This window comes from Calonectris borealis, chromosome 2 (genome assembly GCF_964195595.1).
Source record: "Calonectris borealis chromosome 2, bCalBor7.hap1.2, whole genome shotgun sequence".
In the NCBI taxonomy this organism is placed as follows: Eukaryota; Metazoa; Chordata; class Aves; order Procellariiformes; family Procellariidae; genus Calonectris; species Calonectris borealis.
This window is the reverse complement of record NC_134313.1, coordinates 109795025-109810647: the sequence shown is the minus strand read 5'-3', so window position 1 is coordinate 109810647 and position 15623 is coordinate 109795025. Positions and strand designations below refer to the sequence as shown.

Here is a 15623-nt window from a genome sequence, read left to right as displayed (position 1 = left end):
GAAAAAATCGGGCAGTAGTTGTTTTCTTTTAAGTGCATATGCTCCCACGATATGCTAAAATTAACTGAAAGACTCTTTAAGGGAGATGCATGCATTTGATCTTACCAGTTGTATAATACCAGGTTATATATGAGGCCACTCCCGAGAAGGTAGAATCAGTTGTCAATTCTTCAGTTACTGAACTGTGAAAAAAATTTCTAGCCCTTGCCCATATTCTGTTCACTGTCCTGAAAACAACCATACTGTTAATTCTTTTATGTCCTTTGTTCTTGACTTTAATGTTCCTTAATCTAAACTGAACTGCAATTGCCATCTGTTAGACCAGGCACTTAAATGATCCGAGTCCTCCTTCATATGGCTGTACTGTGTCTTATTATTTATTGTTCCTTTCAATATATGATCATTTTTAAACTCTTGTTTCTATTAACACCCATATGAGGTCATTTTCTACATTAGGGCCCAAATCTGATTTAAGCTTTTTCCCTCAGGCACTGTGTTTCAGCGTAACAGTGTTTTGTGTTGCTGCAGTCTTTTTTATTTGAAGGCATGAGTGATCTAATCTGTTTCTCGAGATACTCTTGGCATTAGCTTCTTACATGCAACTGTGTTGAATGGTTTGAAATCATCTCTAGTAATCCAGAGAAGTCATCCTCTGCTTACCACTTCAGTAATGTCCCTTCAGGTTTCCAACAAGTTGTGTTGGAACAGCCATTTCATTATCACTTCTCTGATAACAGTTGGTTCCCTGAAAACTTTATTTTGGTCACTTCTTTCCGCCGTATCTTGTAAAGCATCTTTATCTATTATATATTGATTTAAAATATTATAAACTTATGTCATTCAATATCACAGTAAGTTCACAAAATAGGAGTTTTCTTCTTGCTGAATTTTTATGAAAGAGACTACATAAATACAAGGGGAAGTGTACAGTTTCATTGTCTCAGAAGACAATGTCTGTAAGTAAAAAGGAAAATACCCAATCAGTAGTTGGTAATTAAATTTGATTCATTATTATCTTGATGAAGAAACAATGAAAGGAACAGCAGAAGGAGAAAATTACTGCAGGAATGGTTGAATTACATTTTGGGATTGATCCTATTCCCCACCTAAATAGATTAAGAAACACAGTGACTTTGATTTCAATAGAATTCAGCCCATAAGAACACTCTTCATTTACTCTTTTTTTTTTCTTCTGGGTAGTGGGTTTTTCTCATCTAAACCCCATTTTCTAAAATAGTAAGATAAGAGCAATAGAATTCATATCACCAGAGTAACTTTACTGCAAAATTGACATTTGCAAATCTCAGGCGAGATTGTTGAAACACTCATTAACTTCAATCGATCCTACATTTTTCATTTTTATAAACCAACTGTAGCTCCTTTGAAGTCCATAGCAGAATTAGTTTCAAATTGCTATATATGGTTTTAAACTTTTATATATATACACATATAGAGAGATACAAAAAAAAAAATCAGGAAGGAGGGAGAAGAGGACAGTCTACTATAATTTTTTTTCATATCAATTGTATACATCAGATCCTGTGTCTACAACATTGCTGCAAAAAATGCTTAGTTTAATCACATTGCTAATGACTGTTGTGATACCATCCCACACAATTCAACAGAAATTGAAATACCAACTATGTTCTTATCAGAAAATAAAATTGGAGATCTCATAATAGGAGATTATTACGATTGTAATTTTTATCCTCCCTAGAAGGCAGTCCACTTTTAAATGGGCTGTCTTGTATAGTTTCTTGAGTGATTTGTAGTGTAGCATATTGTAGAACACATTGCAGTAGTCTAATTTGAAGTGACAAATGCACTGATTATGGTAAAAATCATGATGTGTGGTAGAGAGCTATCTCCAGGCTGACGTGTGTGAAGGAAACACATTCCTAAATGTTGATGCAATGCAGTTGTCAAATAGTAGTTGGAAATCCAATAGGGCCCGCAGGCATCAATTCTTAGCAACAAATGCAGAGCACCCAGCAGCAGCAGATGGAGATGGATATAATTTTTATTATATCTTGAAATGACTTCCCCCTGTCTTTATCATAGGTATTGCCTTACATGTATGTCCATTGAGCTTTCAGCTAACTACCCCATCCTTCCACGTTATGTGAATGCTAAATATGCACTGCTGGTTTAAAGAAGACAGAGATGAGAGATATCAGCAGTGTAGTACTGGTCATCAACATAGACCACTTATCCTCGCTCGTCTTCCTATAAGTTCATGCCACGTACATGTGCCAAACAGGAAGAGACTTGGGATAAAACTATTGTCAACCAGCAACATTTTGGGTAAAAAGTAATTATCACTATTGTGTTAGTGATCAAGACACAGACAGTGTGTGAAGAAGACAGCCATCTAGAAGAAATGCCATCAGCTTGAGGGTTAAAGTTTCTAGCGCATTCATTTTGCCTATGGCTGATGGACAGAGCACACCATGAATATTGATGTGGACTTGCAGTCTTTCCTTTTGGACTTGTAAATAATGACAGTCACCAAAGGAATATGAATTATTTTATATGCTCAGGTTTTCTCAGAACCATCTTCTCTGAGGCTTCAACCAGGAATCAAGGTGTGGTTGAGTATGATGAAAGTAATCATACCGGATGACATTTATCAAGGCTGTCAGCCAAATTTTAGGTCATGAAAGTGTGTCCATCAAAAAAGCCACTGATCTATTTCATCAGAGAGAGAGAGAGAGAGAGAGAGAGAATGATCATTTCTGAGAAATAAAACTGTTTTCTCATATCTTGAAAATATTCAATAAAATAATACTGTAAGAACGTAAGCCCATTAATGCCAAAAAAGTAAAACTCTAACAGTCGTAACTATAACTGTAGATTAAAGTAAAAGGGAAAAAACATGTTCATCCCTGCATTATGTTTTCTGAAGTTTATTTTCCAAACTTATTTCCAGTTAATTATCATTACCAAAGATAACTTGATTTGCTTGTCAGAAGCAAGTTTTCTTGCTTGAGCACTGAGCAAATGAATGAGGAAAGTTCAATAACGGGAGAAACTGAGTGTTTGGAAAATAGGCACTGATACAGAGTAGTGTTAAATACCATCACCACCATGACAAAATATGTTGAATATGAAGTGGGAAAAATCACTTATGTTAATATTTGATTTAATCATTTGAATAGCTGGTGATCAAGGAAATTTCAAAATTATTTTCACTTTTTATTAGTGAATCATTACTAATCATTATTAATTAGTTATTTTATTAGTCAACCATTTCACTTTTTATTAGTGAAAAACAACTAGTGAGTGGGCAGGACTGTAAATAAGTCATTGCAATTGAAAGGTGTTTTCAGCAAAGTAAATTATGTCACTGTAACTTCCTTTTGAGGAAACAGGCGGTCATTTTCCTTTTCTAAAAAAAAAAATTCTTAAATTAATGAACTTAATCTTAATATAATATCCATCTGTGGGAGAGGAAGTGCTTCACCATAGAGTAATGTATAGACTAAATTGCAGGGAGCCTATTTTCTCTATAATTGTATCAAATGTCTTAGCAGTTTGGATATAATTAGATTGTTCTTAGTGAAAACCATTATGAATTCTATTAAGAATCTATGGTTACTGGTTTTCTGCATTCTGTTCAAAGAAAATTAGGCTCCTTCACTGCTAAAATCAAAGTAATGAAAGAACGACTTTTTCATATCTATTTTCCTGTACAACTGGAACACTCTATGTAACATTAAAAAAGAGCTAAGAAGACATGCATTTGAATGAAGAAGTGGACACCTGGGAGAGCCTTATCTTCCCGATGTGTGAGCAATTAGCTGGTGTTGGTACTCTGTCCTCCAGTGGGAAAGCTCGTATCAGCCTAGCGATCGCAGTTAGGAGCTCTTACGCTTCCATGTCTATGGGAAGTATCCAGGCTCTTCCGCTGAAGGCAAAAGTCACTTTGTCTTAAAATACGGACAGTTAGAGGGAAGAGAGAGGACAGTGGGACAGGTGCTACATTTTCAATGCATACATTACTTTTCTGGTTAACCTTGCTACAAAACCAGCTTATTGCAAATCTACATGGTATTCTGTTCTCCACTTAAAACAACAACATTGTTTATAAGGAAAGTATAATAGATCCATCCCAAATTTTTAGCACTCATCTCAATGACAGAATTCCTTTTCTGAGACTTCACATGCAAATCATGTTCTTACAATGGGGCTAAGAAGTGTTCGGGTTTTTTGGAGTAATCTTTTTAAAAATCAGTATTTCTTAGAATAAATTAATAGTGGAATAATGCAGACTGCTCCAACTTTCAATATATCTGAAATTAATTGAAATCTGTGCATAGGATTAACTTTGGGCAAAAATGGAATGCAGTTAATCCAATTAGCAATGACACTTTACCTAATTATGATTGTATAATCTATTCTTCAGTCAGGTCAGCAGATCAGGTAATTCTTGTCTTCTCAATGTTATTGTGATATCAAAAGAAACTCTATCGCTGTCCAGCCTAGCTCCCTAAACTACATCACAGCTGAGAAGTCTCTTGGGTTTTATGCGCTAATGATGTGAGATTGACCATAAGCATGAATTGTACGTAAACGAGAAGATTTCTACTGTATACTTTTTTGCTCGACTGCCATGTCTTTTCCCAAAGTTCTGTGGCTCCATACAAGTTTCAAATTCAAGGTGACGCCCAGCACTTACATTGGCTGACTGAACTACCCCTTGGACTAGGGTATTTTGGCCAGCCTCAAAGGAAACACTACGCAGTGGGCTAAGGTGCAGAAGTACATTATCAGAGCCCCCAGGAAATGGCGACTGTCCCAGGCAATATCGCAAAAAAAACCCTTTTTTTCTCTCCTTTACTTTAAATTTATCTTACACCCCTTTTCTGTAATATTATTGCATTTTTGTAATTTAAAACATACTTAGATTTTCTTTAAACATTAGCTTTTAACTTCCTGTTAATATGTCTGCAATAAAGAAATATTATGAGAATACTATAATTATCCTTAAATTATCAATAACTACTCTCAACATGAATTCATTTTAATACAGTTTTTAATTTGAATAACAGAGGTCATAAGCACATAGAATATCTTATAGATGATGCTACTTAACAGCATTATAATTGTTAAGTGATGTCTGCTCTTTATAGGTGTGTTTGGCTGTACAGAAGTCATATACACAGCTCTGACCAACAAATTGTCTCTAAACACTTGTGGTTAGAAATAGCCATGTTATGCTTTCTTAAAATAATTGCCAGTGTATTAGGGGAATACTCATACCAATATTGTGGTGACTGTAATTGCTAGGAATATGTATCAAATTACAGTTAACTAGGACAGATTTTTCATTTCCGTGTACCTTAAATGGGATTTATGTGTACTATTGACAGAAAATGTGGGGTAACTTTTCTTGCAGATTTTGATATATTAACTGTGACTACCACATTTTGTTCTCAGCTACATGGGAATAATTCCATAAATGGTGATGATACAGGTATTTGAGATAGTATGAATTATCTGAGTTACCTTTTCTGTAAGGGCAGTTGGCTGCAAGCAGGTTACTGATTCAATCTTTCTGAAGAATGCTCTCAACTAACAAGCAGTTTCTGAGAAACTGAAACCATAAATGAAGAAGTTGGCATTATTTTCAAGCTATAAATGTCTAGTTGATTTCCTCGGGAAGTATTATCACATTAACAAATAGTTAAGACTAAAAGGGAGAAAGCAGTTTGTAATCAGCATGCAATATGCACGGTTGAGATTGCTGCCTGGCAACTTTCTCCTTTAAGCCTTTCCAGACATCTCAAGGCCAGCCCCAGTAGTATAATTGTATGAGATGCAGGGGTCTGCTCTTGGTGGGGAGGGGAGACAGTTTTTTGGCTGTGTCTATGTTACACTGTCAATGTGTTTTTCCAGCCGAGGAAAAATCCTGTCATTCCAGGCTGTCTCAGTCCATGCCTCATGGCAGGGCTCTTCAGTTAAATCAGAAAAATGTGTGACGAGTGTAAAATCCCCCACCCAGACAAGGAGCTTCCTTGCTGTACACCAGCCACCACTTTTCCTCCACACTCTCTCTGTGCCTGACCTGCGGGCACAGATGTTTCAGCTTCCAGATTTTGGACAAGCCAGCTTGCTGAATGTCAAGGGATTGTTGGCCTCTGTCCTGGTTTTGGCTGGGATGGAGTTGATTTTCTTCCTATTAACTGGTATAGTGCTGTGTTTTGGATGTAGTGTGAGAATAATGTTGATGACATGCTGATGTTTTGGTTGTTGCTAGGTATTGTTTACGCTAGTCAAGGACTTTTCATCTTCCCATGCCCTGCCAGATGTGCAGGGGGCTGGGAGGGAGTGTGGCCAGGGCGGCTGGCCCAGCTGGCCAATAGGCTATTCCATACCATATGACGTCATGCTCAGCATATAAGGCTGGGTGAAGAAGAAGGAGGGGGGGCGTTCGGAGTGATGGCGTGTGTCTTCCCAAGTAACCGTTACGCGTGATGGAGCCCTACTTTCCTGGCGATGGCTGAACACCTGCCTGCCGATGGGAAGTGGTGAATGAATTCCTTGTTTTGCTTTGCTCGCGTGCGCGGCTTTTGCTTTCCCTATTAAACTGTCTTTATCTCAGCCCACGAGTTTTTCTTACTTTTACCCTTCCGATTCGCTCCCCGTCCCGCTGGGGGTGGGGGGAGTGAGTGAGCGGCTGCGTGGTATTTGGCTGCTGCCAGGTTAAACCACGACAGCCTCTATGTGTCCCTTGCTTCTATCCTATGTGCATAGTGAGTCTGACATAACTGATTTCAGGCTTGCCGGTGGGAGTGCCCTGTGCACTGGTAAGCCAGGAAATTTTTCCTTACTGCGATCAAGTGCTCTTCAGTCATTTGAGCCAGTCCATCAACAAGTTAATTGCAGGTGAAATGGAGCTAGATTTCCTTCCAGTAACTGGCCAGGCATACCCTAATCAATGTCCCATCATATTCTAGACAGCAGGAAGAGATTGAGATGCTTTTCAAGGAATGGTTATTGACTTTATGCACATATATGTATATTTATAAATAGAGACATAGCAAGGTGCAACAGACTTTTATCTATTAGTAGTACTTGTACTTCGACAGAAAGATCCTGAAGCGGTTCAGAGGATACGTTTGACTGACGTAAGGGCAACCTAGATCCATCCACGAGTATGTTTCAATCTTCTTTCATACAGTGTGCCACAGTAAAGCCTGAAACTCCTTCACCAGGAGGGGAAGTGTCAAGGCTGCTCTGGCTAGAATCCAGTATCGAAAAGGAATGCCCTTCACAGACATAATGCCTAATGCAGCCCCTGTTGCTAATGAAATTCCTATGGCTTCCTAATGGCTAGTCTAGGAGCCTTTGCTGGCTCAGAAATCCAAGATGAGGCTCTAATTGGCCTAGTACATGCCTTACTAACACGTTAGAACTCTTGCATGTACAGTGTTTTCTGCCAAAAATGAGACATTGCTGTCAGTGAACGTATAAACTATCTCAATCCTTTCTTGAAAATGAATCTGCAGTAAACTTCCATCCCAGGCTCTCAACAAAACTGTGTTATAATTCTCTATATAACTTGACAGGTGGCAATTATAAATTTTTCCTCAGTACTTGGGAGTGGGATTAAAGCAGTACAGAAATAAGAATTAGTCTTCTTTCCCCTGCCTTTTTTTTTAATTATTTTTTTGTCTTGGTGCAAGAATAGTATTGTGTTTGATATAGAGCTCTGGTCTAAGGATATGAATATTAAAATAATAACCATCTTGCATCACCTGCTGAATTTCATCTCGTTTGGCTAGCGATGCGTGCTCCCTGTGGAGGATCCGTCTGCTTTGCTTACCTTATCTCTGAACATTTGATTAGAAAGACTTGCACCGTATCAGTTACAAACACATGGGTCCACATGACTCTGTGTAACCCAAAATAGCCTGACACTATGCAATGAAAATTAAGACTGGAAAATAAGGCGGAGTACAGAGTCCTGGAGATAAGAATAATCATAACATGGAAAGATAACTTTACTCTGGGTCACACCCAAAACTCATCAGCGTATGTAAGCACATTTCTGTGAACTTGGTGAAGAAGTACCAAAGCACTTTTGAGTATGCCTCAGTTTATCAAAGTATTTTCATGTAGTTAAAATATTGAAGCGCAGTATCGGGCCACAAGTTTTGGAATGACTCAGAGGTTTGCATTAACAGGTATGAGATTTACCTAGATGAATTGAAAACATACTACTATGTACTACGTTTTATGGTTTTTATTGCTGTAAGGCACATCTGTCAGGTGAATTCGTATTCTCTGAAACTGCCAGATGATCTTCCTGGAGATTCCGTTTTTGTGATAAATACAGCAAAGTTAGCAGCATGGCATGTTTTCGTCTCTGCATCACTGGAAGGACGACTGTGGTCAGTGGTGTTGCTCTACAGGAACAGCTGATCTGTCCGGGGCAAAAGCCTGGCTGGCTCATCTGGGAAGTGGAGCTTTTGTGCAAGCCAATTCAAGGCACCAGAATAGATTCTTACAGATTTTTTTAAAGTTCCACGTTCCCTATTCCAAGTCCAAGACACGCTTCTTTGACTTGACCCTCAGTAATAGCAGTATATAAAACAGCAGAAAGAAAATTTAAAAGAAAAACAGAAAACCGATTTAAAATGTGAAAGAACTACACCTGATAAATATTAGTGACAAAACCTGAACTTCTAGAAAGCTTTGTGGTAATATGCTAAAGAATAACCTATAGAAAAAATAGAATTTTCTGGGTTTTATTTACTGTCAGTCTTTCAGAGGAGGATTGACCTATTTCAGTCCTTGGTTACTTGAGAAGGACACTATGAGTAGTAAGTATCAGCTGAGACAGTGTTTTTTTACATGGTAGCTGGTCAACTTGAATTTAAAAGTTCTTCACACCTAAGTGATAGAATAGTATTCTTACAGGAAGACAGTATCACTAATATTGTCTGAATCTTCATTGTTTTAATTCTGAAACCCGATGTCTTTCTCAGATAATATTTTTTTCATTTTGGTTCTGTGGAATGTCCCTCTAAGAAAAACTAATGGTTGGTCTATAACAGGAAAATTTCTGTGCCTTTTCTTTATTTTCTTTCTAAACTACCTTCCAACTTCCACAAATCTGCCAAAAAGAGGAGTGTGGAGTGTGTTGTTTCATTATTATGATATCTCATCTTAAATCTCCTCTGGTAACTACTGACAAATGGCACACAGTAACACTTCTAGTGACTTGCTGTTCAAAGTTCTAGTGACTTTTGTATTTCCATTGTCTCCTACTTCTATTATTTCTTAGGTTGATATCTGTATCATAACCACAATCAATGATGAGGTCGTATGGTGCTGCTATTGTAAAATATTCAAGTCTCGATAAGCAGTAATTTTGGTTTATCCTAGGAACACAGCTTGGGTAAAAATGTGGAAACCTTGATAAACTGCAGTGTTTTCAGTATTAATCACTAAATGATTATGATGTAATCACATAAGAATCTGGTGCATCCCTGTTGTTACAGTACTCAAAACAGTGTTGCTCTCCAGCCCACAGCAACTTACTATGCACAGTGAATTTTCCTCACGTAGAAACCTTGAATCTTTAGTGCATCAGCCTTGTGTCCTTCTAATCAATTTCTGATCAAAGCTAAGCGTTATTAGTTCCATACGTCACTATGAGCATCAGTTGTTCAAGGAAGTCTCCTCTCACAGTATATGGGTTACCAAAACTACAAAGGCAATCAGGGTTTCTTCCTTCCATCAGTTCATAGTTGTTGGAACTACGCTCTCACATGATGACTTTCATGTGCAATGCCCTTCTTCCCCACTACACCCTCAAGAAGTATCTTGCAGAACATTTTTATCTTTTGTCAAAGGCCTAGATTTATTTTAATTCAGTTCCACTGTCTGTCTTTTACCAATTCTTGTCTTGTCTTTTTCCCCTCTCTTTCAGAGGATAAAGTATGGACAACTGTGTACCATGATCTGCAAATGCAGACTTCTGTGGGAGGCAACAGCCTGGAGAAGTTATCTGTACTGCAGCTCAACTACAGTGCATCAATGGACCAGATTTCTGCCATTACCAGTAGTGCTGAATACTGCGAGCAGTTTATCTCCTATTCTTGCAAGATGTCTCGGCTGCTGAATACACCAGGTAGGCTGAGAATGAGGTATCAATTAAATACAGCGTTAAAGAACTTTATCTGAACAATTCAACAGGTGTTGCTGTTAGACCAGTCCATTCAGTGAAAATACTTCTTTGTTGTCCTTCATTAACGTTCACAAAGAGGTAAATAATTGAAAATACAGAAGAAATTATTTTCGTAGGAAATTTTGCCTGTTTGCTTCCAACTAAAATTAATTTTGTTGCACCACAAATCTGTGTGTTCTTCTTTCAGATCTGTTGCTCCTTAAAGCAGGAGGCATTTGGTAAACAGGGTAACTTTTTAAGTTTCATCAATAGAGGCATTGAAAAATTGCTTTGAACTTTATCCTGTTTTTCTGGTTGTCAGTTTTCATATGCTGCAGTCAGCAAGGGCAGTGGCTGAATGAGGGTTGGAATTTTCCCACTAATATCTCTGAAACAGTTTCTTAAACACAGAGTATTTGTGGGTAATCAGACGCCTTACACGTTGTACAGATTGGCACGGTCAGTAATGTGGTTGTGTGAGAAATATGATATGCTATTACCTGTGAGCAGATTCATTGTAAGTTTCTCCTTTTGCTGGAAGAGAACAGTCCTAGTAGTGCGTGCTGTATGTGCCTCCTCAACAAGTCTTACCTGTAACTGATAAAGACAAAAGTATTAGTTGTTCCAGAATCAGTAAAGCAGCACATAAAGAAGGAATTCAGTTTTAGAAACTCTTTTAATATGCACCTAGTACTTTATCTATGCTCTAATTGTGTATGATAGCATTTGATGTTAAATAAATCTTTAATGGTACTTAACGAAGACTGGGTTATAAGTGGAAACATATAACACATTTTTGTGATTGTGAAATGAGTTCATTGTGATAGGAGCAATTAAAATGCATTTCAGATGAAACTAATGGCTGGATGCTTACAGTGTTATACTTTAAGCTGCTTCCCCTCATGAATTTATTTTGGTATATTTTCTTACGGTGCTATAGATAAGGATTCATTTGGCATGCATGTGCATCTTATCTCTGTTTCCATAAGCATTCTGTTAGTTAATAGATACTGTAATGCTTGTTACTCCTCTCCCTCCTCCCTGCTGTTTTTGAACTATTTCTAATGCATGGTTTGTCTCTGTTGCTATTATTTTGCTTAATTTAGCATAGCACAGAGACTCTGCAAAGTGGAAAATTATTTCTTCTTTCTTGGGCCTTAATGTACAGGATCCTGAATCATGTTCATAACTAGAAGTATTGTGATTGGATTCTGCTGATGGATACAAGCTCCCTGGTTGCATATGCTTCAGAAAAGTAGTATATGGATGTATCTTTGGGCAGGTATTTAGAAGGCGAATTTACTTAGGGACGGAGCTGGAGATAATGTGCAGAGAAAGCTCATAGTTTACACAGAGTACAGTGTTAGCTTCTCCTTCTTTAAATATATAAGACTATTATTTCAGGACCAAATTGTACTTGTTAGTATATATTTAAATTATAATAAAAGAAATATATACTGTAATTGCAGATATTTGCCCTAGCTTCTAGATTTACAAGAACAATTAAGCAGCACACAAAATAATAACTTACTAAAAATTTCTTTAAGGAATGATCAATTCCAGATATTTGCATTTTTAAGGTTCTTGGAAATATTTGCGTGTATTTTGCAGATACCTCTTTCTTCACATTTTCACCTTTTATATGGAAGGATAAATTCTCTTAGAAACTCTATAAGCCAGTTTTTTGGTCTGGAAAGTGAGTTTCCATATATATTCTATGAGGTGGGTTTTTTTTCCTTTAAGTGAGAGAAAGAAACAGCAAATGCAGATCATTTTAACCTAGACAGTAATAAAAAATCACACTGCAGTGTTTGCATAATACCTGTAATGGTTTGTACACATAGCACAGCAGTGATTTGTGTGTTAGTGGGGAAGAGGCCAATACATTTTCTTTCTAAGCTATGTGTTCTTGGCTTCAGTCTATGGCTTCTAAGCTAAGGAACTAATTTTTCATACCTTTCTTTTTCTTTTTTTTTGGAGGATTGCCTTATTTGCTAAATATATTATGACACCCTATCCATATCATAGCACAGCTCCAAGTACTCACGTGGCTTCTTCCGCCACAGAGCTTTCTATATAGATCATTGCAGTATGGTGCCCACACAAAGAAATGAAAAAAAGTTACATTTTTTTATTCCTCAAGAAGTGGAATCCTGGTTGTATTGAAGCCAGTGGTAAAACATCTATAGACTTCATGGGATCAGGATAGCATTTGTAGCCTTGACCACAGGTGCTTTTCTAAGTCAGAACTTTTTCTTTACACCTTTCAGATGTTTAAGTAACCACTTAGAATAGACTTGTCATTTTGTTTTAAATTGCATCAAAGAGAACAGAGAAAACGGAAAAGACAATGCAGCAACTCAGCTTTTTCACCTTTTTGCCTCTTGGGGGTCACATCACTTTACAACATGATTCCTTCTCAGGGAGAAATTGCTCAGTTAACATATTTAAACAAATCAGAATTGAAGCCATTTATTGATCTATTAATGGCAAGTAGCCATCAGTGAACTACAGCTTTTGCTGCTTTTAGTTATGCATTTCCTGACAAGGTAAAGGTATATACAATTGCACTAATATATGTTCTGCTGCTAATAATAGCTTAAATAGGTTTTTTTAATGCAGTGGAAACTGCATCAAAATGCTGTGTTTGACAAAAGCCTTCATATTAATAAACCTGTTTTGTTGTGGGGGGGTTTTTGGTTGCAGGCAGAGTGGTCAAAGAATTCTCATTGTCACGTGCTTTGAGAGCAACAGATGGAAAACAGTCCATACAAACTAAGAATTCTCATTCTTCTGTTATGAGTTTTAGACTTTGTGTCTTTATTCCTCCAGGTCCATGTCTTTTTTTTCTTAATCATGGGCTTTCATCCAAGCAAAATAACACATACATCCCAGAGAACAGATTAAAATCATTGCCAACAATAGGGATTGGGAGTGATTTTACAGGTTGTGATGCCATTGCCTTTCCACTTAGTCTGAGGGAAGCCAGTAATAAGATGTTCCATGTAAATTAAATCATAAGTGACTTCTGAAAACATACCCGAAAACAGGAATCTCGTAAGACTATAGGATAATTCGAAGGGACTGCAGAAGGACATCTGGTCCAAATTTCTGCTCAAAGCTGGATGAACAGTCCTTGTCAGGTAGTAAGTAAAGACTATGTGGAAATGCAATTTTCCCTACTTACTGTTTTGGGTTTGGGTTTTTTGTTTGTTTTGAACTTGCGGCCCAGTATGTTATAAATTATGTTCAGACCTAGGGGTCTGTTTCAAAGCCTTAACAAAAGATCATCAGAAAAACAGAATTAGTCAAGATAGCTTGGTGACTTTCTTAAGAAAGCGCAAAACCAGACACCTCTGCTGAAAATACACCATGTTATCACATTAAACAGTAAAACTATAGGTACACTGTAAATTTCTGGGGAAGCCATTTTCAAGCAGGGAGCCTGCAGTGGATGCGGTTGTCTCACAGTCTTTATGTCAATTAAGTATGTACCGAGGAGATCTGTGTTCAATTCCTGACTCTGATACAGGTTTCCTTTATGAATTTTACAGTTTATATAATTTTTCTTTTTTTTTTTTCAGTTCAGTCAACATGAGGCTAACGCTTCTTATTGTCTATATTGTCTGTTTAGATAATATGTTTTTTAGAACAGGAATTCCTTTGTGAATATGCAATTAGCATGATAGAGGCTTGATCTTTGCGATCCAAGTAATTATTACTGTTAATAAATGAATGAAATGATAAGCCCACGGATCATAATTGCAACTTAATAACAGTGTACATGTATATGTAAATTTGAAAAAAAAAACCACCAGACTTTGTTTTGTTTTGCTCTTTTACATTTACATTTCTCATATCCTCTTTTCTTCTCGTTTCCTTGGAAACTTCCATTTTGAGAAGATAATGATATGTTTGGTACTGAGGACATGCAGAAAGCTAGCTGTTTTCTGAGTTCTCGATGGCCATACACTTTCCAGTTGTTATGGGAGGTGATAAGACATTTCCCTCATTTGCAAACAGGAACTTTGAGATAGAAGAGAGTTCTTTTGTGCCCACTGGTTAACAAGAGGGAAAGAGGCAACGCAGGATATAGAATCGCTTTGCTTTTATAGGAAGAAGCTTCCCTTCTTTGCTGTAAGAAACAAAGTGATAGAGAGGACAGTGTTACAATATACTAACAGAATGCAGAATGTTAGTTACTCAAATTGTATCTCTTCATCCACTGTTGTCATTAGACTTTCTAATAACACCTGCTTGTGACTTCCTTGGTATGAAATTCTCCATAGGTGACTGATCTCAGCCTCCGAAATGAGGAGGGAACAGCATGCACGTTCTGCCATTCTTCCCTTCACCCTGGGAATGAGACCCTGAAGGGAGGAGGGCTGCTGTGTTCACAGTATCTGTGAGTCTGTCATTTCCCAGAGCTGTAGCAGCTGTAACAAATAATCAGAGTGTGGGAGCTGAAAGCATAGATACAGAGAGCAGAAGAAGATCTGTTGGTGTTGTGTTCCAATTTTTATTCCTATTCACTCTGCCTGCAGGCAGCATATGAAAAGCATAAAGCAGAGTTACTGCAGTACATGAATTACTGTTTCATGCCTGTTTGTCTTTGGGGGAAATGAGACAGCAGCTTCACAAATTCAGGAGTTTAACAGGTGAAACAGAAAACTTAATTTGCTGTTTGGTTGTTTTAGTTACAATAAAGCAATTGTAATACCAGTAGTAAGTAAGATTTATGGGTAGACTGAAATAAAAACAAAGTTAAAAATTGCAATATGGTATTTTTCCTAAGTAAGCATCCAAATCAGAACTTAATATATGAACTTTTACATCACTAGACATCAGCTGATCTAGAATGCTAGTTGCAGATATAATTCCTGCTTAATAAGAGTTTTTCAAAAAGAGTCTGAGATCAGAGGAATGGGATTTCTGCAGTCCTACAGTGATGAATGGAAGCTGCTCCAAAACTTGCTCAGGCTTCGGCACTCAATTCTCAATGTTCTTTCAGAAAACATGCTCATAAGCTTACACGTATCTTGTCCAGCCTTAAGAAATTTATGGATTGATCCCTGCTTCTTTGTCAGTGTTCTAGAAATGCTGATTTCAACTTCCAGTGATTTTTCAAGCACAAGGGTAGCAGAAGCAATGTCCTTGCTCTGGTCTGATCTACATGCTCATGTCCTAGAAGTGGAAACCAACAGCTTCTGGAGATTTCTTTTTTCTTTAGTCGTTGTCATGTTGCTATAGAACTGAAGCAGACATTAATTCATAGGTTAAATGTTTCTCATGAAATACATACCAGTCCTCCTAGGTAAATGTTAGGTAGGTAAATGGTTAGTTAAGAGGTCATTCTTTCCAGTCTGTTATTAATACACCCTTCTCTCATGTCTTTGTTTCACTCTGCACCTTTGGTTGTCTCTTAGCAATTCCTTTGAGGTTTTTT

At 37.4% G+C, this 15623-nt stretch overlaps 1 protein-coding gene across 1 annotated transcript in view; it reads left to right on the top strand.

Annotated features, from left to right (window-relative positions):
- CNTNAP2 (contactin associated protein 2) overlaps nt 1-15623 on the top strand; it is a 1268404-nt gene that overhangs the window by 922561 nt on the left and 330220 nt on the right. The window contains exon 13 of the mRNA XM_075142928.1: nt 9941-10141. Coding sequence (XP_074999029.1) covers nt 9941-10141 — 201 coding nt within the window. The remainder of the gene's footprint in view (nt 1-9940; nt 10142-15623) is intronic.